Source organism: Mixophyes fleayi (genome assembly GCF_038048845.1).
Source record: "Mixophyes fleayi isolate aMixFle1 chromosome 12 unlocalized genomic scaffold, aMixFle1.hap1 SUPER_12_unloc_3, whole genome shotgun sequence".
Taxonomy (NCBI): Eukaryota; Metazoa; Chordata; class Amphibia; order Anura; family Limnodynastidae; genus Mixophyes; species Mixophyes fleayi.
The window spans coordinates 71419-98732 of record NW_027445897.1 but is presented as its reverse complement, the minus strand read 5'-3'; the positions used below and the strand labels follow the sequence as shown (position 1 = coordinate 98732).

The 27314-nt window shown below is 44.7% G+C and overlaps 1 protein-coding gene across 1 annotated transcript in view; it reads right to left on the bottom strand.

Moving 5' to 3' along the window:
- Window positions 1-1323: 1323 nt before the first annotated feature.
- The window catches only part of LOC142112127 (uncharacterized), a 43877-nt gene continuing 17886 nt past the window's right edge, over window positions 1324-27314 (bottom strand). Inside the window, exons 3-7 of the mRNA XM_075193964.1 lie at window positions 5933-6057; window positions 5761-5853; window positions 5546-5643; window positions 5268-5437; window positions 1324-3198 (exon numbers count right to left, since the gene is read on the bottom strand). Of these exons, the coding sequence (XP_075050065.1) occupies window positions 1478-3198; window positions 5268-5437; window positions 5546-5643; window positions 5761-5853; window positions 5933-6057 (2207 nt within the window). The 3' untranslated portion in view covers window positions 1324-1477. The remainder of the gene's footprint in view (window positions 3199-5267; window positions 5438-5545; window positions 5644-5760; window positions 5854-5932; window positions 6058-27314) is intronic.

Here is a 27314-nt window from a genome sequence, read left to right as displayed (position 1 = left end):
TAATGCAAACAAAACCTGAAAAGTACTGTTTGTGAAAATTTACCAAGAAATAACTCACTAAACAAAATTACACCCCCACAATGACTATTCCAATACAAGCCTGTATCCAGAAGTCTGTCCGCAGAGGAAAGGCAAAGCAGAAGGGGTTTTCAGGCAGCGCTGGCACGCTGTCTCTTTAGTGATTCTACACAAGCAGACTCGGTGCTGCGCCCGGGTAACAGCTTGGGGGGAAGGAGCATATCGTAAACTCTTCACCCCTTCCTCCGTTTCTGGCCGCCCTGCTTGCCTCCGCTATCTGGGTCCCATGAAGACCTTCCAAAATGGCCGCCCAGAAACGCTGGAAGCGCTGATATTAAAATCTGCCCAGAAGCGCTTGTCCAATAAAGCGGTGAAACTCAACTCATAATAGTGTGAGCGCCGCTATGTCCCCAATCTAAACTTGCTCGTTGCCATAGGGGCGAGCGGGGACCTGCCGGCAAGGACACGGCAGGGGAGAAGAGGCTGAAGCACTCTTTCTCCCTCTGATCGCTCTTATGTAGGGAACTGTGGCCGCGGATTCCCTCCGCTAAAACAGGCTTCTTCACACAGCCCCCCTACCTATCTATCTATGGAATGCCGGCAGAGGGTGCAAGGTAAAAGAGCGCCAGACTTCTGATACCTGCGCTGAGGGACCCCAGAGAGCAGAGCCAGGTCTTACTGTTTTCCTGGGTCTTCCTAGAACCCTGCGCTGCACCTATAGGGACAGGAAAATAAAAACGTGTAAACCTATAAGACTAAACAGAGTATAGGCAGAAGCCTATACTCTAGTGACCTTAACTCTCCAGTCACTTACAAAAAACTGAGGATCTCTCTGGAGAGGAGGGGCATAGCAGGGGAGGAGTCCAAAGACTTAGCAGTTAAAGTGACAAGACTCCTGAGCCCACTACTATACCCCAATGTCTCGCAGTGTCCCCCAATGGCAGGAAAGAGAAAAGCACATTTAAAAATATAGGCCTGACCTCCATCACCTCTAAACATGCCTAAAAGTCAAATCCTTTTGTAGGAAAGATACAGGCCCTGTAGCCACCTGCTACAGTGGGAAGGCCCCAGTGAATATAGACTCCACAACGTTGGAACCTCATTTTAACACCTCACACTGCAAAACAAAATCTCTTTTTCACATCCTGGCACAATACAAAGTGCATGAGCGCACCTACACTACATTCAGCAACAAAAGTATTGAAGAACTGAGATGTTGTATGTTACTTATAATGTATGTATACTTAGGACAAATGTAGAAAAATACCTTTGATATGGTATTTTATGTACTTAGACAACACAATGTTTTGTTACACCCATTTTGATTAGTTGATTGATAAAACCGTATGAAAGTATATATATTTACTGTCCATTTGTTAAATTTTACTTATTAATATCAATTGTGTTTCCAATATTTGAAGTATTGCAGCAGCATTGTTTCATATCATCATCTATTTATTTATATAGCGCCACTAATTCCACAGCGCTCAACAGAGAACACATTCACATCAGTCCCTGCCCCATGCTTTTCTCTTGTGTGAATTTTCTGATGTTTAACAAGACGTGATTTCTGTGTAAAACATTTCTCACAGTCGGAGCATGGAAATGGTTTCACACCTGTGTGGATTCTTTGATGTCCATCAAGATATGATTTCCTTGTAAAACATTTTCCACACTCAGAACATGGAAATGGTTTCACACCTGTGTGGATTCTTTGATGTCCATCAAGATATGATTTCCTTGTAAAACATTTTCCACACTCAGAACATGGAAATGGTCTCACACCTGTGTGAGTTCTCTGATGCTCAAGAAGATTTGATTTCTGTGTAAAACATTTTCCACACTCAGAACATGGAAATGGTGTCACACCTGTGTGAGTTGTCTGATGTTCAAGAAGATTTGATTTCCGTATAAAACATTTCCCACACTCAGAACATGGAAATGGTCTCACACCCGTGTGGATTCTTTGATGTGCAACAAGACTTGATTTCTGTGTAAAACATTTCCCACACTCAGAACATGGAAATGCTTTCACACCTGTGTGAATTCTCTGATGATCAAGAAGACTTGATTTATATGTAAAACATTTACCACACTCAGAACATGGAAATGGTTTCATAGCTGTGTGAGCTCTCTGATGTTCAAGAAGCTTTGATTTCCGTGTAAAACATTTCCCACACTCAGAACATGGAAATGGTCTCACACCTGTGTGAGTTCTCTGATGTTCAAGAAGATTTGATTTCTGTGTAAAACATTTCCCACACTCAGAACATGGAAATGGTCTCACACCTGTGTGAGTTCTCTGATGATCAAGAAGCTTTGATTTCTGTGTAAAACATTTCCCACACTCAGAACATGGAAATGGTCTCACACCTGTATGAGTTCTCTGATGTTCAAGAAGATTTGATTTCCGTGTAAAACATTTCCCACACTCAGAACATGGAAATGGTCTCACACCTGTGTGAGTTCTCTGATGCTGTATAAGTTTTGATTCATATGTAAAACATTTACTACACTCAGAACATGGAAATGGTCTCACACCTGTGTGAGTTCTCTGATGCTGTATAAGTTTTGATTTATATGTAAAACATTTCCCACACTCAGAACATGGAAATGGTCTCACACCTGTGTGTGTTCTCTGATGTTCAAGAAGATTTGATTTCTTTGTAAAACATTTCCCACACTCAGAACATGGAAATGGTCTCACACCTGTGTGAGTTCTCTGATGTTCAAGAAGACTTGATTTCCGTGTAAAACATTTCCCACACTCAGAACATGGAAATGGTCTCACAGCTGTGTGAGTTCTCTGATGTTCAAGAAGATTTGATTTCCGTGTAAAACATTTCCCACACTCAGAACATGGAAATGGTTTCATAGTTGAGTGAGGTATCGGATGTTTATGAAGAGATGATTTAACCATAAAGCTTTTTTCACCCTCAGAACATAGAAATATAGTATCTGTTTGAGATGTACTATGTGTAACAATATCTGTGTTATCAGGAGAATATTCCTCATGATTAGAGGAATCAGATGATTTATCTGCTCTGTGAAGTATTGGATGTATATTTAGGGTAATTGGGTTCTCTCCTGAAGAATCTTGTGTGATGTTATCTTCTATCTCACAATCTGTAGATAAAATACATTTTCCCTCTGAAATATTCCTGTGTTTGCATCCATTTGCTGGAAATAGAATAAATATATGGAAACAGATGTTATTTTACTATCAATTTAAAAACCACAAATAATTAATTGCGATTAAAAACTGCATTGCCAGTTTTACCGTACCGGTTGTCGAAAATAAAGAGATTTAAAAAATAAATGCATTACCGAGCACATTGCACAGACCCAGCCACAGTGACAGGCAGATTGTATCCAGATTGGACAACTTCAGCCAAAATGCAGACTTTACACAATGCCTAGCCAGCATCCTAGGACAGGAAGCCTCATTAGCCAGTGACATTGTCCAGCTAGACTCTGCCCTCACACACACATACACTGGAGCCTCAAAAGTAGCGTAGACTTGGGTTAAACTAGCAGCGAATCCTCGATATGTGTTTACACTAGACTTAGGTCTCACACCATTACAAAGAGCAGAGAACATGAGGACACAGTAGGAGAATGGAGCAGGACACGGATGGGTAACAGCAAAAAGTAAAGTACAAGGGCAGAGCAGGGTAAAGAGCATCCAAGCAAATAGATTGGAGGGGTCTTACTGTGCAATGACAGGTGTGTGTTTATAGTTCCACGTGTGTCAGAAGGTGGAGTTTGGGTGAAGTGTACTTTGCGATCCTAGATGGAGGGGAATAATCTCATATTTTGCATTATTATAGTGTTAATATACAGCCGAGGATAAATTATTCCTGAATTATTACACACGGAAGATAATGATTAATGACACGTGGTAGTATAGAGAGGATAATGGGTAGTACCACCAGATGTACTGTACAGGAGGTTCATGGGTTAATTCATGGAGTCTTTTCATTCTGACATCCCATGAGATACAGCAGACAGTGTGAGGAGGAGACTGGTAGATCTCTGGGCTGGTAGCACACAATGATATGATATGAGGAGGAGACTGGTCAGATTTCTGGGCTGGTAGCACACAATGATATGATGTGAGGAGGAGACTGGTCAGATCTCTGGGCTGGTAGCACACAGTGATATGATATGAGGAGGAGACTGGTCAGATCTCTGGGCTGGTAGCACACAGTGATATGATGTGAGGAGACTGGTCAGATCTCTGGGCTGGTAGCACAAAAAGATATGATGTGAGTAGGAGACTGGTCAGATCTCTGGGCTGGTAGCACACATTGATATGATATGAGGAGGAGACTGGTCAAATCTCCGGGTAGCACACAATGATATGATGTGAGGAGGAAACTGGTGAGATCTCTGGGCTGGTAGCACACACTGATATGATGTGAGGAGGAAACTGGTGAGATCTCTGGGCTGGTAACACACAATGATATGATGTGAGGAGGAGACTGGTCAGATCTCTGGGCTGGTAGCACACAGTGATATGATGTGAGGAGGAGACTGGTCAGATCTCTGGGCTGGTAGCACACAATGATATGATGTGAGGAGGAAACTGGTGAGATCTCTGGGCTGGTAGCACACACTGATATGATGTGAGGAGGAAACTGGTGAGATCTCTGGGCTGGTAGCACACAATGATATGATGTGAGGAGGAGACTGGTCATTTTTTCGGGCTGGTATCACACAATGATATGATGTGAGGAGGAGACTGGTCAGATCTCTGGGCTGGTAGCACACAGTGATATGATGTGAGAAGACTGGTCAGATCTCTGGGCTGGTAGCACACAGTGATATGATGTGAGGAGGAGACTGGTCAGATCTCTGGGCTGGTAGCACACAGTGATATGATGTGAGGAGGAGACTGGTCAGATCTCTGGGCTGGTAGCACACAGTGATATGATGTGAGGAGGAGACTGGTCAGATCTCTGGGCTGGTAGCACACACTGATATGATGTGAGGAGGAGACTGGTCAGATCTCTGGGCTGGTAGCACACACTGATATGATGTGAGGAGCAGACTGGTCAGATCTCTGGGCTGGTAAGACACAATACGATGATGTGAGCAAGAGTCTAACAGGAGCTGATGGCTCCTGACTGTCCCATTGGGCAGATACTTTTTCCTCATTAGTTTGCAATGACAGAGGAGGATGCAACATTTATGTCTATTAAAGTGACTAAATAAGGTGACTTCTGTAATAAGTGTTCATTACTCACCTGTACTGATATCTGTAGGGATTTCCTCCTCCTTACACTGCTGATCACGTCTCACATACGTCTCTTCCTCTCCCTCTATAATTTCTACTTTAATATCAGTCAGAACATCATCCTTATTAGCCCACAAAACAATAATAATATCAAAATTAATAATATGATTTATTAAATTGCTATGAAATTGCTGTGTGTATAAGATCCACAAAGCTTTTTAACAGATCATATATTGAGAATTCATTTGGGAATTTTGGGATTTGTTGAGACCTTAAAATGTCATCTACCTGATACTCCTGTGGGATACTGTGATTTGTCCCTGTACAATCCTGTGAATAATGAGGATGGAGATATCTCTCTGGGGTATTTCTGTTACTGGATCCATCTGTAGGAAACACACAGTGACTGATTACATTGCTTTTATATGATTAACAGATGATGAGTATATTGGTTGCCCTAAAAACTGCTCTCTCCGTTACAAGAAATAAAAGTCTCTTCTTACCCAGTGATGTGACGGGCCGGTGATTCTCCATCCTTGCGTCTTCCTATAAACTTTTTCAGACTTCTCCCACTCAACCCGACACCTTGTAGGAACCTAACACACACAATGACACAGTCATCATCCAGACACATCCCCTGGTGTTACTGTATAATGTCCCATTCTCAGCAGTCACCTCTCCAGTCAGCAGCTGAATGATCTGTGTGGTCAGTTTCTGGACATTCTGGTCAATGACTTTCTGATAAATCAGCGAGAGAGATTCAGGCACTGTGATGGGGTGCTGGGTCCTACTTAATACTCCTGAAAAACACAGTATCGGCGTCACACGTTCAGTAGATCTCTTTATCACTACTGTGTAATCCTGAGCACTGAGAGATACATCAAGGTAAATGAAGCTCCACATTTAAGGAATTTTGGGGGGGGGGGGGGGGGCTTGTTTCCTTTATACAGGAAAGTAGAGTGTACACATCTCCTGCAGCTCCAGACATCCGTGGGCCCACCTATCTGAGTTCTCTATATGCAGCCCCTCCATGGATGTATCATCTGCTTGAACAAATCAATGCAGTTTGAAGTGAGGGCTTAAAGTAGACAGAAGACTCAGAATGGACCTATGGAAGATAGTAGGTGAGGTAAGCGCTATATACACTCTAATAGACCGTGCATGTAGGACAGGGGTTATATTTATAAAATAAGTACTTCTTGTCTTTTTTGCACATTCAGAAAAAAACTACAGGATAATGGAAATCCCTAAATTGCAAAACTTTGTGACATCTAAACATTCAGCAAGAGCTGTAAATCTTAAAGTCTCATTTAGTGATACCAAAAAACAACATACAGTGGACAATTTAATATATCCCAACATATGTGAAGATTGTGTGACTGATACTTCTATCTGAGACTGTCTACCTGCTGCTCATTTACAGCTGTTCAGGGGAGACGACTGAGGCAGAGCAGAAAGTACCAAAGTGAGAATGGTCACCATCCTGTGAGCCAGAGAGGATCATGGGAAGAATAAACTATAATATAAAAACATACCAAGAATTAAACATTCTTTACCCACTACAACACTTTGTGTATAGTGTGATATAACTTATATAAAGGTAAACTTTATGTAGCATATCAGTGTGTATATGTTGTAGATGTCCTCATGTAACAGATAACGCCCTGTGTAACACCTGTAAGGCGATATTCCTGTACTCACAAACACAAAATGAGCCAGATGCTATAAAAACTGTAAAATATATATAGATAGTGCGGGCTACACCCAAATAAACACAAATGTGGAGCACCAGAAGGGAAGCCAGTCTAGGCACGTGCTCGTGTGTTAAAAAATAAAACCCTTCAGAACTGAAAACCCTTCAGAACTGAAAACCCATCAGAATTATACCACAACTTGGTGTAATATAAAGAAAGTTGGGTGCTTGAAAAACCTTGCCCGAGTCATTGGGGGAGCCCAACAGTGTAATCCCACATTTCCGCTTCCACCAGCAAGAGTGGACGAAATTGAGCATTGCAGACGTGACTTGGCCCAGCTACGGTTATTCCTAGCTGGTGCACACCGAAAGGGTGCCTGGTGACTTGAGATAGGACTGGATTCCATTACTCACTGACACATCTACCTCCCAGTGCAACCTAAAACTATGGGTGATTTCCAAGTACCGAAAACCAGAGTTTCAGCTACTATTGGATATTGATTTGTGTCCTAACTCACCAGCTGCTTGAAAAAAAAATTAATTGCGCTACATCAGCTTGTGGTTGGGAAGTACTGATCTTGTTCCAGCCTGATAAGGGGCAAACCTGCCTTCACCCTGCTCCCATCCTCCTATGGACCTCCGTACCTGGCAAGACACATTGTTCCTGTTTCACCTGTCAGACCCGATATTGCAGAGCAAGGCGCAAGAAGAATCTCTGCAAGGCTAAATTTCATCCATCTGTAGAGTTGAGAAGTGTTCCCCAGATCCCAAACCTAAACCTCTATAAGTGGGCGCTGAGCATCAGTAAAGAACCAACCACCCTCGGCAAAGCTTCATAGAAAAGGCGACATATGAAGAGTTTCTTCTTCATCCCTTCCTGTCTCATCATCTCCTAGGAGAATATAGGAAGAACTCCCTCGGCGCCGTGGTGAAGCCACACACTCAGTGATTCAAACTGGAGCTCTGGTGAGCTGTATCCCATGTCGAAGTCAGCAAATTGAAAAAAATCATTTCAATTAAAGTCGAGCAAACTTGGTTGTCTTTGTCTGAAAAGTTGCGTACGGTACGCTACGGCGGGAAAATGATAGTCAGCGCTAGGGGTCAGGTCATACCTGTAGTCTACAACCAGTGAGGTTAACTGAGAGTCAGAGTGAAGAACCAACAATGATAGTTGACATAGCTGGTAGGAAAGAAACTTTTCTTGTAGTTACAGGGGCGGCCCGGTCTGTGATAACCTCTCCTTTCAATCTACAGGTGACCAGTAAAACAATTCCAGCCATCGGGGTAACGGGAAAAGTGTTGCATTATCCACTAACAAAACCAGCTAAGGTTACTATCGGGCCCCTGCATACCAAGCATTCGTTTCTCTTGGCTGCGGCGGCTCCTACTAACTTGCTAGGGAGAGACTTGTTATGTAAAATGGGATGTGTCATATACTGTACTTCTGATGGTGTGTTCTTAGATATACCGGAGAAGGTCGCACATGAGGTACAGGATATATTGGACACCCCTCAAAGGTTAATGTTACACTCTCCTGTTATAGAACAAAGTCCATCTCAAGTAAAGGGGATGTTGCTGGAAATACCAGGTTCACTATGGACCACAGATGGACAGGACACTGGACTGATGGCAAACGTAGCCCCTGTCATGGTCAATCTAAAAAGTGGTAGGATAGCTCCAAAAATCCCACAGTATCCATTAAAACCGGAGGTGGAACTAGAGGTATATCCTGTTATTGAGAGGCTGTTACAACAAGGGATTTTAATTCGTACAGCCAGTACAGCAAATAGTCCCATTTTCCCTGTGAAGAAGAACGGGGAGAGGGGCTATAGATTAGTCCAGGACTTAAGGGGAATTAATAAAGTTGTTGAGAGCCAATTCCCCGTAGTGCCGAATCCAGCTGTCATCCTCATGCAGATTCCACCGACTGCCAGTCATTTTACTGTCATTGATCTATGTTCTGCTTTCTTCTCAGTCCCTCTTCACCCTGACTGCCAATACCTTTTTGCATTCTCCTACAGGGGAGTGCAATACACATGGACCAGACTACCCCAGGGGTTCATTGACAGCCCCAGTATTTTCTCCCAAGCCTTACATGACTGTTTGCAATCCTTTCAACCCCACAATGGGTCTGTTCTAATTCAATATGTGGACGATTTGTTGTTGTGCTCTGATTCTTTTATGGCATGTTTACATGATACTAAATTGTTGTTGCTTCATCTTTCACAAACAGGGCACAAGGTGGCAAAGGATAAATTACAGCCATGTCAGACTAAGGTCAAATACTTAGGACACTGCCTCACTAAGGGGCTAAGACACCTGACAACCGACAGAATTGAGGCCATACAACACATGACTCTGCCGCAGAGCCAGAAGCAGATTCGTACTTTCTTGGGGATGTGTGGCTACTGTAGATCCTGGATCCCAGGTTTTTTTATTCTGACATTACCATTGTAGGAGCTAGTCTCTTCCTCAAAACCAGAACATGTCGTACACACAGAAGAGTCAGAGCAAGCGTTCTTTAATCTTAAAGACAGTCTGACTAGAGCACCTGCATTGGGAATACCTGATTATGAAAAGCCTTTTGAGCTATTCTGTACAGAAGCTGATGGTTGTGCAGCAGGTGTCCTCGCACAGAAACATGGTGACGCTAGCAGACCGGTAGCATACTACAGTGTACAATTAGACAATGTGGCAAGATCACTCCCAACATGTCTTAGAAGTGTAGCAACAACGGCTCTTCTGGTAAGTAAGAGCGAGGACGTAGTATTAGGACATAATTCAACTATCTATACACCCCATGCTGTATCAGCTCTGTTAAATTCAGCCCAAACCAGACATGTTTCTTCAGCTAGATTCACAAAGTGGGAACTAGCCCTGATGGCATCCTCAAACATCACCATCAAATGATGTAGCACCTTAAATCCAGCTACATACCTTCCGTATGTGTCTCTAGAGACACAAAGGGTGAGAGGTGAGGAGACCCTGGTTGATGATGAGTTAGGCAAGAATACTGACACGCATGACTGTATGGAACACCTGAATCAGACCTTTACTGCAAGGCCCGACATACGTGACACCCCCTTAGAAAATGTAGATTTTACGTTTTATATAGACGGAAGTTGTCATAGACAGACAGAGACGGGAGAGCTATGTACTGGTTACACTGTTGTAGACGATCAGGATGTGGTAGAAGCTGAACCCCTTGGCCCACCTCACTCAGCCCAGGTGGCGGAACTAGTAGCACTAAGGAGAGCGTGTGAATTGGCAGATGGCAAATCAGCCAATATATATACTGACTCTAGGTACGCCTTTGGGGTAGTGCACGATTTTGGGGCCCTTTGGCGTCTTAGAAACTTTACGACAGCAGCAGGTACACCAGTGGCACACTCACAACACATAAAAGGACTTCTGACAGCAATACAGTTACCCAGAACAGTAGCCGTCATAAAGTGCAAAGCCCATACCTTTGAAGAAGACCCAGTGTCATTGGGCAACAACAGGGCAGACGAAGCTGCTAAATGGGCAGCAGGGCGACCTATGACTGTATCGACCGAGACTATGATGGTTTTTCAGACATTAGACAAGCAGAAATTAATTGAAATGCAAGATTTGTGTTCCCTGCAGGAAAAGGCGGTCTGGAAGGCGAAGGGATGTGGTCAAGAGTCCTCAGGACTCTGGAGGGATGGACAAGGTAAGCCTGTAGCTCCCCGAACATACTATCCAAGCCTGGCTGAAGCAGCACACGGTCTGACTCACCTGGGTAAAGAAGGTATGTGCAAACTGGTGAGAGCATACTGGTGTGCTCCCGGATTTTCCTCTCAGGCTGGTAAGAAAGCAATGTCATGTCTTACTTGTTTGAGGAAAAATGTTGGGAAAATTATTTTAACTGAGCCATCCCACATCCCTCCTACAGACAGACCTTTTCAGGTAATACAAATTGACTATATCCAATTACCACCGTGCAGGAATCTAAAGTATGTGTTAGTGTGTATTGATGTGTTTTCCGGTTGGGTAGAAGCATATCCGGCAGCCACTAATACTGCTGTGTTCACTGCAAAGAAAATTGTACAAGACTTTGTGTGTAGGTTCGGTATCCCTAGAATCATTGAAAGTGATAGGGGTACCCATTTTACTGGTGATATCTTCCAAAACATGTGTAAACTCATGGGAATCGGTAGCAGACTTCACACCCCTTACCGACCACAAGCCAGTGGTAAGGTGGAGAGAGTAAACGGTACTATAAAGAACAAGCTTGGTAAGATAATGGCTGAAACTGGGTTGGCATGGCCTGAGGCTTTGCCATTGGTCCTCCATAGCATTCGGACCACTCCTAGACCTCCTCTTAATCTGTCCCCCTTTGAGATACTGTTCGGACGACAACCTCATTTGATCGTGAGTCCACAAGACGACTTGAAGTGTAATAATGAAGTGATTGTACAATATCTTATAAGAATGAGTAGACAGCTAAAACAACAACAACAACAAAAACTAAAAATGCTGTCACCTGGTATGCCAGAAACGAACTTGATGTTGAACCTGGAGACTATGTTATGATCCGCAATTTCTTACGTTCAGGTTGTTTAACAGACCGTTGGGAAGGCCTGTACCAAGTGGTGCTGACCAGTACTACATCACTGAAGGTTGCAGAGAAAGACACTTGGGTCCATTCCACCCACTACAGGAGAGTCCATAATCTGGAGAAAGTGCAAGATAAAGCTAAGACCAACGACATAGATCTGTCACTCGTGAGTCTGTTCCGGGAGACCTAAAGCCTGCAGTCGAGACACCTGAACCAGAGACGTTGTCCCAGAACTATCTTTCCAGCGATGGAGTGGTGGTTTTTGTTTTTCTTTTGTTCCAGGATTTCCCTTGTTTTTATTTTTTTTAGGACATTCTATTTTTGTGAAGGAGGATGGAGGACGGAGGAGAGTTCTGGGAGTGATACGGATGAAATGGAGGCAGAAGAAAAGTTAATAGGATACTCTGAGCAGCCCATTATCAAACTTGGACCGGGGGTTATGAAAAGGTCTGCTAGCTCAGGAACTCGGAGGCAGTGTGAGGGGCTATTGTCTGATGAGTATTGTATCTGCAAATTCTGCGACTCCCTAGTTGAAGAGAGATGCATCCAACGATGCCAGTCCCCCAGTACTCTGAATATAGGCGGGCATCCTTTGGAGGATTATCACTCCCTGGTGGGTAAGGTACTAAACCAAACCGAGTGTTGGGTGTGCTCTCACGTGCCGCAAGGGCAGCATAATATGGGACTAGTGCCATTCCCTCTAAACATATCGGAAGTACTCGAATTGAGGGGTGGGAGGCCCATAGACGGGAGGTACAATAACACTAGGTCCCCTAGTCTGACGCTTCGACAATAGTCCATAGGCAGATCTTTGCTGTGCCTAAATATATCTCATGCAAAGCGCCTGGAGAATTGGGAGGCTGACCTATCAGATCAGACAATGGCTCGCCACACTCATTTTAGAGGGAGACTCACAAGGTCACTACTAGGCAGGAATGCTGATGGAAGTCACAAGTTAGGGCGTATAACCAAACATAAGAAGGTATCCATTGGAAAAGTTTCTACAGATAAATGTAAAAATGTCATTAATGCCGACACATGTCTAGAGCAAATGGAGACACTAGGCATGGGTAGTTTTATCAAAACTCTGTGTGATATAATTCATGGGCATACTGTTCCTTATGTTCTCCCTGATGATGTATATTTTGTTTGTGGAAGGAAAGCTTATTCCTGGGTGACTCCGAGTTCCAAGGGCTTGTGTTTCTTAGCTAAACTGGTTCCTGAAATCATGACTATTACTCATGAAGAAATGGTTGGTATTCACAAGACTACATCACCACCATACATACACACGCAGTATGAACACCGTGGCAAGAGAAATATGATTCCTGGTGAGGAACCCATAGCTACAAAATTGATTAGTGAAACTGCTGGTTTCCAAGTTATGGTTGCTCTAGATCTTACCAGGACTGCTCGGGGAACATTAAACTTTAAATATATCCAAGACCTAGCTAAATTAATAGATAATATCACCGAGATGTATGATGACACTTTCAGGTATACTGGAAGGGAGCTACAAGCGTACAAGAAGGAGTTGGTGCAACATAGACTGGTACTAAATTATCTCACCTCTATTACTGGTGGGTACTGTGTGACACTGGCCACCCAGTTCGATGTCAAATGTTGCACGTACATTACTAATAATACGGATGACCCTAAAGAGGTTATAGACCGAAAGGTGGATGAAATTTTGCAGCTGAAATGGGAATTTCGAAAGAGCCATAATTCTTCGTTATATGAGGTCGGGGAAAAGGTGGCGGGTTGGTTCTCGTGGTTGAACCCTGTGAAATGGTTCTCCGGTCTGGGGGAGTGGGTACAGGAAATGGTTGCTAGTGTAGGTAAGCTCCTTCTCCTTATACTGGGTGTCATCTTAGCAATTGGTTTAGTTGTCAAATGTGTTCCTACTGTGTTGAAGTGTGGAAAATGGTCTCATAGGAGTAACACTGAGAAAGAGACTGAAAGGGTGGTACCAGATACCGAGATCATGGTCTGTGAAGAAGTATTGTATAATCCTGAACTTGAAACGGTGATTGGGTGATAGTTTATTACACTATCAAAGGGTGGAGCTGTCGAAGTCAGCAAATTGGATAAAGTCATTTCAATTAAAGTCGAGCAAACTTGGTTGTCTTTGTCTGAAAAGTTGCGTACGGTACGCTACGGCATACAAGGGCACGCTACGGCGTGAAAGGGCGTACGCATCTACTACACGTGGCAGCAACAGTAATTGGTCTTTTACCATACATTCGCACTAACACGCATACTTATAAAATAGTATACATTAATGGTAGTTGCAACACATAGTCAGTTATGTCGAAATATAGTAGTATTTATATGTTATATTAGAGTTACATGCATATTAGTAAAATACACGGAACAGGTTCAAGGAATCATATCATGAGTGGTATCATAATAAACCTCTTTACATATCCTACTGTTTGGTTCAGTCTGCGAGGGAATCGCAGAGTGCATACACAAGTAATGAATGATAGGAAATTATGAACTACTTAAGACTAAGGAATCTTGGCGGGAAGAGCCGAGCATACCCCCTGGAGAGGTGACCCCCTCCTTTGGATTCCTTAGGATGAACTAGCCAATGATTGACAACCCCTTGGACCTTCCTGAGACCTGGACCAATAGATGCAAGCTATACCATCTTCTTTGTGTTACTGTATTTTTGTGTGTATATAAGCAGCAGCTTCACATCTAGTGTTCAGACATCTTGTCCCCAGACTTCAGGATTGAATGCTGCACACTGGATCCAGAGCGCCTGCGATAAGTAACGGCTGTATTTATTTTCACTTCGCTTGAGCATATTATTCTACTATTTGCGAATAAATCTTTGTGCGTTGGAAACACAAATCGAGGTTCGGCAATCGTTATTGGTTAGCGACAATACGCACATAACACCCAGGAAGCCACAATTACAGTGTCCCCATGAAAGCCATATCACAGCACGCCGAACTATCGGAACCGAGTGTGGTGAGTGCTAACTGTGTTTTTTTGCACACACTCTAAAGAGAAATAACTTAAAGGAAACCTAAACGTGTATTTGGAGCACACCTGGCAGCCATCTGAAGGGTGGGTGTTTGTTCTTTATACTACGGACTCAAAAATACAAGCGGTCACCCGTCCTCCTCATCCCGGAGTTTCCAAGAACCAAACAGTCTACTAAACAGTCAGCAATAAGCAGCCATATGGTACACTAATAAGCCTGTAATAGCTGTCCAAATCTGACCACTAGAAGTCCAAATCGGACTACTAGAAGTATAAGGGGATTGTCTTTCATATACAGTCCTAATTGTAAAAAGGAATCAAGGAAAAAATATGTAAAAAAAATGTACTTAGAAAATTTAGTAGCCGGCTAAACATTGAACCATCATCAACATCCGACACAATACAAGTTCTGTAAGCAGACTGTTACTAAAGTCTTTTTTTTATGCACTTTGTTTCGGATATGTTCATATTACTGACCTTAAATATGTGAACAGTGTAAAGTGTACACATAGTACAATTTCTTAATTACTGAACCTAACCAGACGGTCTCTTCTCCTGGTGTCCAGCACTGGGCTGCTTCTGCATTCCCTTGTTACCCATTTTCACACTTCCTTTAATAATACTTTAGTGAGACTACTGTGAAGGGGGAGCCGCGGGTTACAGGCAGGCGCGCGCACGTATGGGGTACGTGTGCGCGCACGTGCATGTACCGGGTACAACTGCGCATGTGCGACTCTAGTAGAACCCCACTGTGTGTGCCGACTGAAGTCGGCACATACACGGTGGGAAGAATCGCCAGGGGTCATGATGTCATCACCCCTGGACACACAGGAAGCTCCACGTGTGTGTAGTAAATCACAACACACGCTGCTGCTGGAGAGGCTGGGAGTTTCCAGGTCTGGACTATAAAAGTCCAGACCCGGGACTCCCCCTTCTCTCTTGCTGCCTGCCTGCCCCTGGACAACGAACACTACACTACACTACAGGAAAGGGTTAATAGGAACACTACACTAATAGGGACACACTACACTACAGAAAAGATATATACACATTATACAACAGAAGACCTACACTAAGCTACAAGAAAGGATTCCATGCTACAGAAACGTTCCCTACACTGCAGATAAAGAATCGGATCCAGGATACAAGGACTTGATAAGTATCGTTAATCTATATATCCATAAAGCTATATATGTATTTGTAATGTGGATTTAACTATTTATATACATATAACTGTGTAGCTATTGTCTGATATCTGCGACAGTTAAATCAATATTATAAATACTGATTCTTATCAAGAATACATATGTAAATCAAGGATAGTGTAAGGAACAACGGTGGTGAACCTAGGGTTAATATTATATTGATATACTATGTTATGTTGAACAACGTTATGAAATATGTGTGAACTGTGAATACAAGCTAATCTGTGTTAACAGTAAAATACTTTGATTTAAATACATACATATGTTGTGAGTATTGGTTATTTATAACATATATATACTGTGAAGTACTGCTGAGATACAGTGATTATTGGATAAATAGTTCTATAAAGCTTGTGTTATTTAGTGTGGTCAAAAGACTGAGTAAGGCAACACTGTGTAAGGAAAAGTGCATAAAAGTGCGAGTTTTATAGCGAGTGTATCTAAGAACTGAATAAGAGGACAGTGTGCGCATGTAAGGCGCTACCACAGGTCCTTTTACAACTACCATTAAATATTTTATCAGTTGAGATGTAATTCAAAAATGTAATAAAAAGCATTTGAAATGTAAGATTATCTTTTTCCTACAAGGGGTCTATTCCAGGTTTACCTACAATAACTTATATGTCACACATTTTATCATTGATATTTGCTTGGCTGACCGCAAATTCACTAGCCCTGGAGAGACGAGGATTATGGGAAAATTCCTTGACAAGCCTTCCTCGTCCAGAGCTTCACTTCAATTAACTCCTTCTAAGATGGACATGCAGAGGCAAACTACCAACAATCATGCACATTATTCACCCCCTCTTCGAGACCATGACATCTCAGAGCAGAGCGAGCAACTCATTGTGATGTTCCCAACCTGCATGGAAGAAATTAAAGAACTCTCAAGATAATCAGGACTATGATTGGCAAAAAATCAGAGAATCTGCAGACTGCAAGTGATAGGTTAGATATGTACAGCGGAACACATTGTCACCACTTTTATTGAAATTGTCATTGATCCTTTACCACTTATCTTAAAACAATGATATCATTTTGAAGGCATCTGTATAGAAAACCGCAAAAATGAACATTTCTGTCTTTGCAGACAACGTCCTTCCATATCAAACCTGGCTCAATCATTGCATCCTCAACAAAATCAAGGAGTACGGCATAATATCTGGCCTCTGTGAATCTAGAAAAGTCAGTAGCCCTGTACCAAGTATTGCTCATCCCTCCTGGAGTAGAAATACACCCTTTGAATGGGTAAAATGGAGCATTGCGTACCTAGAGGTTAAAATTACCCAAAAATCCATCCTCAGCTATTACTGCTCTAACTAAAGAGCTGCATTTTAAGTAGTATGCAGAGTATTTCATGACACTTTCAGCTGTTCATACAATGTAAAATAAGTCTATTTGGGGGGAGTTGTTACGCTGACGGTCTGTTCATAAACTCACAGAACTGGTTTTGCGGAGGTCTTCACCTTTAGCAGCCGCCTTTCCCATAGAGCTTTATACGCTCACCGGTACTCAGATGCCCCCAGGACGTAACTCCAGATGTAGTGTAAGTTTGTAATACAAAACCGTAGCGGCAGGCCAGGAGGCAGCATAGATGGCAGCGGATGGTCAGACGAAAGCAGCGGTCAGAGGTCACTAGCAAGCAGAATAATCAGGTAACATGCCAAAGGTCAGGGTCACAGGCAATACAGCGGGGTCCAAGGTACAGGCAAACGAACCAGGGTCACAGGTAAGCAGGCAAGGTCCAAGGCAGGGGTCATACACAGAAGTTCAATCCAGAAGGTATACACCAAACAGCACAGGAGCAGGTTAGCAGACAGGGAACTGGACACTATAACCGGCAGTGAGGCTAAGCCCTCCCTGCCTTAAATACTTTGATGGCTCAATCAGAAAAGAGGACAGGGCTGACCCTCCTACTCTATGCCACAAAGATAAGCTCAAGGAAAAATAACAGTACATTGTAACCAATGCACGCGCCCGGCTGCTAGATCACGTTAGGGTGCGGCGTACCGTCGAGGGTCGTGACAGTGCCCCCCCCCTTGAGGAGGGGTTAAAGAACCCCTTAATCTCGGCTTATCTGGAAACTTCTGATGAAAAACTCTTCTTAAGTCATTGGCATACAAGTCCCTGGCAGGTATCCAGGATCTTTCTTCAGGGCCATACCCCTTCCAGTGAACTAAATAGTGGAGTTGTACCCATTTGGAATCAAGAATCTTTTCGATCACATATTCCGTGTGACCATCCATTATCACTGGGGCAAGTTTGCTTGGCTGTTTCGTGGGAAACCTCCGGGAAGTAAAAGCTGGCTTCAATAAGGATGCATGGAACGTACGGGTTATCCTCAAAGAGTTGGGCAGTTCCAACTGAAAAGCAACAGGATTAATCTTCCTGATGATCTTACATGGACCAATATATCTTGGTCCGAACTTAAAGGAAGGCTGGCGGAGCTTGATGTTCTTAGTGGAGAGCCATACTTTGTCCCCTTCCTTGAACTTACAAGGAAGTCTGAAGCGATCCTTAAATGACTTCGCTCGAGACGCAGCTTGCTTCAATGAGAAGTTTATTTTTTCCCAAATTCTCTGCAGATAATGAGCAATGTGTGCGATCTCATATGATGTCAGAAAATGAAACAGACTTGAGATGTCTCCCATAAATGCTGAAAAATGGGACATAACCAGAGGAAGAGTGGGGTGAATTATTGTAGGCAAATTCAGCCCATGGCAGGTATTCTACTCACTTGTCATGCAATTCAGAAATGTAGCATCTTAAATACTGTCCCAAAGACTGGTTTACCCTTTCCGTCTGTCCATTAGTTTGCGGGTGATAGGCTGATGAAAAACTTAAGTTGAATGTTAAGCAAGTGTCACGGATTTCCCAGGTATGACCACGGAGAGGGGGTAAGTGGTTATAATGACTTTATTCAGAAACACAGATGACAAGGTAACTTGATTGCAGTTCAGTATAGAATACAGACAGCAGAGCAGAGAGGTACTTGAGCCAATCAATATGAACACAGATGAAGTAGACAACTCACGAGACAGTTCAGTGTGCAGATGAGAAACAACAGGTAACTTCAGCATACAGCGTGGAACTACAAGTACCAGGTATAATGGTTGTAGATGCAGAAGTCCAGTACACAGGTAACAGCAATAGTAGATTTCAACAGGCAGCGTGGAACTACAAGTACCAGGTATAATGGTTGTAGATGCAGAAGTCCAGTACACAGGTAACAGCAATAGTAGATTTCAACAGGCAGCGTGGAACTACAAGTACCAGGTATAATGGTTGTAGATGCAGAAGTCCAGTACACAGGTAACAGCAATAGTAGATTTCAGCAGGCAATGTAGACAGAAGCTGAGCACAGGAGTGACCTGATGATCTGGCCCAGACCGTTTGAAGCAGGCAGGTTTATATAGGCCTCATGCAGGTGATACAACTCCCAGTAATCAAGGAAAATAATCAAAGTAGCACAGTGGCCCATTTGGTGGGCAGTGGTACTACAAGTAGAATGCAAGTTGTGACAGTACCCCCTCCTTAAAGGGCGGATTCCAGGCGCCCAAATACTAGAAATGGTCGGAAAAGTCAGAGTCATAGTCCAGAATTGGGCATGTAGTTGAGAAGTCTTCATGCAAGGACGGAAAGGGTATAGAAACCACACCACAGGGGAGTTGAGATCCAGGAGAATCTTCCTTCTTCTTCTTCACTTTTTTTTTATGGTTTTTAGAGGGTTGCTAGAAATGGAGCGAAGAAAACGATAATCTCAAAGTTGGAGTAGCCGGAGAGAGAACATGTGGCATAGATGAAGCACTGGGAGTGCGATTGGCAAGTGCTAGTGCAAATTCTTCGATCAAGGCCTCAGTAAACAGCTGTAAATCAGACAGGATGGGATCTTGGGTTACAATTAAGGACTCTGCCCATTCCAGAGCTTCCCCTGAAAAGTTGGCCACTATATAAAACACTTGCTTTCGTTGAGTATCAAGGAGGTCAGATACAGAGGGAAAATAGGAAATACAACATTTAATAAGAGCATGAAATTGCTGAAAATCCCCATTGAAGGTAGGTGGTAGCTCAGAGTTGGCAGCAGGCCCGGACTGGGCGGCAGGCTTGGCAGCAGGCCCGGACTGGGCGGCAGGCTTGGCAGGGACAGCACTGAGAGAAGCTTCGGGGCAGACAACACTGTGAGAAGCCTCGGAGGGGACAGCTGTGTGAGTAGCCTCAGAGCAGACAGCGCTGTGAGAAGCCTCAGAGCAGACAGCGCTGTAAGAAGCCTCAGAGCAGACAGCACTGTGAGAAGCCTCAGAGCAGACAGCACTGTGAGAAGCCTCAGAGCAGACAGCGCTATGAGAAGCCTCAGAGCAGACAGCACCAAGTGGTAACTCGGGCTGAACCGCATGGACAGGCAACTCGGGCTGAACCGCATGGACAGGCAACTTGGGCTGAACCGCATGGACAGGCAACTCGGGCTGAACCGCAAGGACAGGCAACTCGGGCTGAACTGCATGGACAGGCAACTCGGGCTGAACCGCATGGACAGGCAACTCTTCTGGAGCAGACTGGAGGGACAGGGCCCTCTCTGGAGCAGACTGGAGGGACAGAGCCCTCTCTGGAGCAGACTGGAAGGGCAGCGCCCTCTCTGGAGCAGACTGGAAGGGCAGCGCCTCCTCTGGAACAGACTGGAAGGGCAGCGCCCTCTCTGGAGCAGACTGGAAGGGCAGCGCCCCCTCTGGAGCAGATTTTAAGGGCAGCACCCCCTCTGGAGCGAACAGTAAGGGCAGCACCCCCTCTGAACAAGTCTTTAAGGGCAGCGCCCCCTCTAGAGCAGACTTTAAGGGCAGCGACCCCTCTGGAGCAAACTTTAAGGACATCGCTCCCTCTGGAGCAAACTTTAAGGGCATCGCCCCCCCCCCCTGGAGCAAACTTTAAGGGCAGCGCCACCTCTGGGTTGAACTGGGGAACTTGGGTTCTCATGGAAGCAGACAGCGTATCTGGAATAGAGACAGAAGCTTGTAACTCAGAGCTGGAGATAGAGGTTGAAGAAGGTCGGAGTCTATGGAGCGGGCAATCCTGTAAAAAATGTAAATCACTGGCACAGTAAAGACACAGTTTGTAGGTCCTCCTGCGCCATCGCTCCTCTTCGGTCAGGTGGGGGCGTGGAGCACCTGAAAACGTGGAATTTGTTACAGGACTATTGGAAGGTACTGCTTGCAGAGAGTCAAAAGCAGACAAATTTGATAATGAAATGTTAGCAGCACAGTTAGACTCCTTACAGCAGGATGTATTAGGGGTGGAAATTGGAAGTTGCTTGAGTACTTGATTCAGCAAAGAAGATACTTGCACTATTTGAGTGCGAAGTTGAAGAATGTCCACTTGGAGCAACTGGAACAGGGGATTTTCGGAAGAAATAGTAGCCATGGTCACGGAGTAGGTCACTACCCTGGAAATCCTTTTCAAAAGGTATGAAAGCCGTGCAGCAGCGGGCTCGGTATTAGGGCCAGATCATACTGTCAGGATTTCCCAGGTATGACCACGGAGAGGGAGTAAGTGGTTATAATGACTTTATTAAGACACACAGATGACAAGGTAACTTGATTGCAGTTCAGTATAGAATACAGTCAGCAGAGCAGAGAGGTACTTGAGCCAATCAATATGAACACAGATGACAAGGTAACTTGATTGTAGTTCAGTATAGGATACAGACAGCAGAGCAGAGAGGTACTTGAGCCAATCAATATGAACACAGATGAAGTAGACAACTCAGGAGACAGTTCAGTATGCAGATGAGAAACAACAGGTAACTTCAGCATACGGCATGGAACTACAAGTACCAGGTAAAATGGTTGTAGATGCAGAAGTCCAGTACACAGGTAACAGCAATAGTAGATTTCAACAGGCAGCGTGGAACTACAAGTACCAGGTATAATGGTTGTAGATGCAGAAGTCCAGTACAGAGGTAACAGCAATAGTAGATTTCAACAGGCAGCGTGGAACTACAAGTACCAGGTATAATGGTTGTAGATGCAGAAGTCCAGTACACAGGTAACAGCAATAGTAGATTTCAGCAGGCAATGTAGACAGAAGCTGAGCACAGAGAATGCTCACAGGAGTGACTTGATGATCTGGCCCAGACCGTTTGAAGCAGGCAGGTTTATATAGGCCTCATGCAGGTGATACAACTCCCAGTAATCAAGGAAAATAATCAAAGTAGCACAGTGGCCCCTTTGGTGGGCAGTGGTACTACAAGTAGAATGCAAGTCGTGACAGCAAGGCACAAAATGATATCCAGAACTGGGCCACAAATTGAGTTCCTCTATCTGATACAATATTAGTGGGTATTCCATGTAATCTGAAAAGATTTTGAATGAACAGAGGGCTAGCAGATGGTAGCTTTGGTATAGGAACAAAATGAGCCATCTTACTAAAGCGATCGACTATCACCAAAATGCAATTACACCCTTTAGACAAAGGCAAATCCGTGATAAAATCCATGGAAATGTGGGTCCATGGAACACTGGGCACGGGTAAAGGCATCATCTGTCCCATGGGTAAATCTCTGGGTGTTTTCACCCTGGAACAAATCTCGCAGGACTGTACAAAGTCTCTAAGGTCTTTCTTCATAGAAGGCCACCAAACAGAACGAGAGAGTAATTAAATAGTCTTGGTGATACCTGGATGTCCAGATATTTTGCTGTCATGGACCTCAGACAAGACAGACTGTTTCAGACCAGCTGGCACAAACAACAAATTGGGAGGCATGGAAGCTGGTGCCTGATCCTAAACTGCCTGTAACTGGGTTGCCAAATCCTGAGTTAGCCCTGAAACAATGGTTTGAGAAGGTATGATAGGAGTGTTATAAAGGGGATCCTCATGTTTCTGTAAAAAACTTATGAATAAGGCATCCGCCTTCAAATTCTTAGAACCAGGGCGATATGTGATCACAAAACTAAATCGAGAGAAGAGCCCATCGCGCTTGTCTGGGATTCAACCTCTTGGCAGTCTCAATGTATTGGAGGTATTTGTGATCCGTGTACACCGTGATGTTATGCTTAGCGCCCTCCAACCAATGTCTCCATTCTTCGAATTTGGTGGGCAGTGGTACTACAAGTAGAATGCAAGTTGTGACAGTACCCCCTCCTTAAAGGGCGGATTCCAGGCGCCCAAATACTAGAAATGGTCGGAAAAGTCAGAGTCATAGTCCAGAATTGGGCATGTAGTTGAGAAGTCTTCATGCAAGGACGGAAAGGGTATAGAAACCACACCACAGGGGAGTTGAGATCCAGGAGAATCTTCCTTCTTCTTCTTCACTTTTTTTTTATGGTTTTTAGAGGGTTGCTAGAAATGGAGCGAAGAAAACGATAATCTCAAAGTTAGAGTAGCCGGAGAGAGAACATGTGGCATAGATGAAGCACTGGGAGTGCGATTGGCAAGTGCTAGTGCAAATTCTTCGATCAAGGCCTCAGTAAACAGCTGTAAATCAGACAGGATGGGATCTTGGGTTACAATTAAGGACTCTGCCCATTCCAGAGCTTCCCCTGAAAAGTTGGCCACTATATAAAACACTTGCTTTCGTTGAGTATCAAGGAGGTCAGATACAGAGGGAAAATAGGAAATTCCAAATTTAATAAGAGCATGAAATTGCTGAATATCCCCATTGAAGATAGGTGGTAGCTCAGAGTTGGCAGCAGGCCCGGACTGGGCGGCAGGCTTGGCAGCAGGCCCGGACTGGGCGGCAGGCTTGGCAGGGACAGCACTGAGAGAAGCTTCGGGGCAGACAACACTGTGAGAAGCCTCGGAGGGGACAGCTGTGTGAGTAGCCTCAGAGCAGACAGCGCTGTGAGAAGCCTCAGAGCAGACAGCGCTGTAAGAAGCCTCAGAGCAGACAGCACTGTGAGAAGCCTCAGAGCAGACAGCACTGTGAGAAGCCTCAGAGCAGACAGCGCTATGAGAAGCCTCAGAGCAGACAGCACCAAGTGGTAACTCGGGCTGAACCGCATGGACAGGCAACTCGGGCTGAACCGCATGGACAGGCAACTTGGGCTGAACCGCATGGACAGGCAACTCGGGCTGAACCGCAAGGACAGGCAACTCGGGCTGAACTGCATGGACAGGCAACTCGGGCTGAACCGCATGGACAGGCAACTCTTCTGGAGCAGACTGGAGGGACAGGGCCCTCTCTGGAGCAGACTGGAGGGACAGAGCCCTCTCTGGAGCAGACTGGAAGGGCAGCGCCCTCTCTGGAGCAGACTGGAAGGGCAGCGCCTCCTCTGGAACAGACTGGAAGGGCAGCGCCCTCTCTGGAGCAGACTGGAAGGGCAGCGCCCCCTCTGGAGCAGATTTTAAGGGCAGCACCCCCTCTGGAGCGAACAGTAAGGGCAGCACCCCCTCTGAACAAGTCTTTAAGGGCAGCGCCCCCTCTAGAGCAGACTTTAAGGGCAGCGACCCCTCTGGAGCAAACTTTAAGGACATCGCTCCCTCTGGAGCAAACTTTAAGGGCATCGCCCCCCCCCCCCTGGAGCAAACTTTAAGGGCAGCGCCACCTCTGGGTTGAACTGGGGAACTTGGGTTCTCATGGAAGCAGACAGCGTATCTGGAATAGAGACAGAAGCTTGTAACTCAGAGCTGGAGATAGAGGTTGAAGAAGGTCGGAGTCTATGGAGCGGGCAATCCTGTAAAAAATGTAAATCACTGGCACAGTAAAGACACAGTTTGTAGGTCCTCCTGCGCCATCGCTCCTCTTCGGTCAGGTGGGGGCGTGGAGCACCTGAAAACGTGGAATTTGTTACAGGACTATTGGAAGGTACTGCTTGCAGAGAGTCAAAAGCAGACAAATTTGATAATGAAATGTTAGCAGCACAGTTAGACTCCTTACAGCAGGATGTATTAGGGGTGGAAATTGGAAGTTGCTTGAGTACTTGATTCAGCAAAGAAGATACTTGCACTATTTGAGTGCGAAGTTGAAGAATGTCCACTTGGAGCAACTGGAACAGGGGATTTTCGGAAGAAATAGTAGCCATGGTCACGGAGTAGGTCACTACCCTGGAAATCCTTTTCAAAAGGTATGAAAGCCGTGCAGCAGCGGGCTCGGTATTAGGGCCAGATCATACTGTCAGGATTTCCCAGGTATGACCACGGAGAGGGAGTAAGTGGTTATAATGACTTTATTAAGACACACAGATGACAAGGTAACTTGATTGCAGTTCAGTATAGAATACAGTCAGCAGAGCAGAGAGGTACTTGAGCCAATCAATATGAACACAGATGACAAGGTAACTTGATTGTAGTTCAGTATAGGATACAGACAGCAGAGCAGAGAGGTACTTGAGCCAATCAATATGAACACAGATGAAGTAGACAACTCACGAGACAGTTCAGTATGCAGATGAGAAACAACAGGTAACTTCAGCATACGGCATGGAACTACAAGTACCAGGTAAAATGGTTGTAGATGCAGAAGTCCAGTACACAGGTAACAGCAATAGTAGATTTCAACAGGCAGCGTGGAACTACAAGTACCAGGTATAATGGTTGTAGATGCAGAAGTCCAGTACAGAGGTAACAGCAATAGTAGATTTCAACAGGCAGCGTGGAACTACAAGTACCAGGTATAATGGTTGTAGATGCAGAAGTCCAGTACACAGGTAACAGCAATAGTAGATTTCAGCAGGCAATGTAGACAGAAGCTGAGCACAGAGAATGCTCACAGGAGTGACTTGATGATCTGGCCCAGACCGTTTGAAGCAGGCAGGTTTATATAGGCCTCATGCAGGTGATACAACTCCCAGTAATCAAGGAAAATAATCAAAGTAGCACAGTGGCCCCTTTGGTGGGCAGTGGTACTACAAGTAGAATGCAAGTCGTGACAGCAAGGCACAAAATGATATCCAGAACTGGGCCACAAATTGAGTTCCTCTATCTGATACAATATTAGTGGGTATTCCATGTAATCTGAAAAGATTTTGAATGAACAGAGGGCTAGCAGATGGTAGCTTTGGTATAGGAACAAAATGAGCCATCTTACTAAAGCGATCGACTATCACCAAAATGCAATTACACCCTTTAGACAAAGGCAAATCCGTGATAAAATCCATGGAAATGTGGGTCCATGGAACACTGGGCACGGGTAAAGGCATCATCTGTCCCATGGGTAAATCTCTGGGTGTTTTCACCCTGGAACAAATCTCGCAGGACTGTACAAAGTCTCTAAGGTCTTTCTTCATAGAAGGCCACCAAACAGAATGAGAGAGTAATTAAATAGTCTTGGTGATACCTGGATGTCCAGATATTTTGCTGTCATGGACCTCAGACAAGACAGACTGTTTCAGACCAGCTGGCACAAACAACAAATTGGGAGGCATGGAAGCTGGTGCCTGATCCTAAACTGCCTGTAACTGGGTTGCCAAATCCTGAGTTAGCCCTGAAACAATGGTTTGAGAAGGTATGATAGGAGTGTTATAAAGGGGATCCTCATGTTTCTGTAAAAAACTTATGAATAAGGCATCCGCCTTCAAATTCTTAGAACCAGGGCGATATGTGATCACAAAACTAAATCGAGAGAAGAGCCCATCGCGCTTGTCTGGGATTCAACCTCTTGGCAGTCTCAATGTATTGGAGGTATTTGTGATCCGTGTACACCGTGATGTTATGCTTAGCGCCCTCCAACCAATGTCTCCATTCTTCGAATTTGGTGGGCAGTGGTACTACAAGTAGAATGCAAGTTGTGACAGTACCCCCTCCTTAAAGGGCGGATTCCAGGCGCCCAAATACTAGAAATGGTCGGAAAAGTCAGAGTCATAGTCCAGAATTGGGCATGTAGTTGAGAAGTCTTCATGCAAGGACGGAAAGGGTATAGAAACCACACCACAGGGGAGTTGAGATCCAGGAGAATCTTCCTTCTTCTTCTTCACTTTTTTTTTATGGTTTTTAGAGGGTTGCTAGAAATGGAGCGAAGAAAACGATAATCTCAAAGTTAGAGTAGCCGGAGAGAGAACATGTGGCATAGATGAAGCACTGGGAGTGCGATTGGCAAGTGCTAGTGCAAATTCTTCGATCAAGGCCTCAGTAAACAGCTGTAAATCAGACAGGATGGGATCTTGGGTTACAATTAAGGACTCTGCCCATTCCAGAGCTTCCCCTGAAAAGTTGGCCACTATATAAAACACTTGCTTTCGTTGAGTATCAAGGAGGTCAGATACAGAGGGAAAATAGGAAATTCCAAATTTAATAAGAGCATGAAATTGCTGAATATCCCCATTGAAGATAGGTGGTAGCTCAGAGTTGGCAGCAGGCCCGGACTGGGCGGCAGGCTTCGCAGCAGACCCGGACTGGGCGGCAGGCTTGGCAGGGACAGCACTGAGAGAAGCTTCGGGGCAGACAACACTGTGAGAAGCCTCGGAGGGGACAGCTGTGTGAGTAGCCTCAGAGCAGACAGCGCTGTGAGAAGCATTAGAGCAGACAGCGCTGTGAGAAGCCTCAGAGCAGACAGCGCTGTAAGAAGCCTCAGAGCAGACAGCACTGTGAGAAGCCTCAGAGCAGACAGCGCTGTAAGAAGCCTCAGAGCAGACAGCGCTGTGAGAAGCCTCAGAGCAG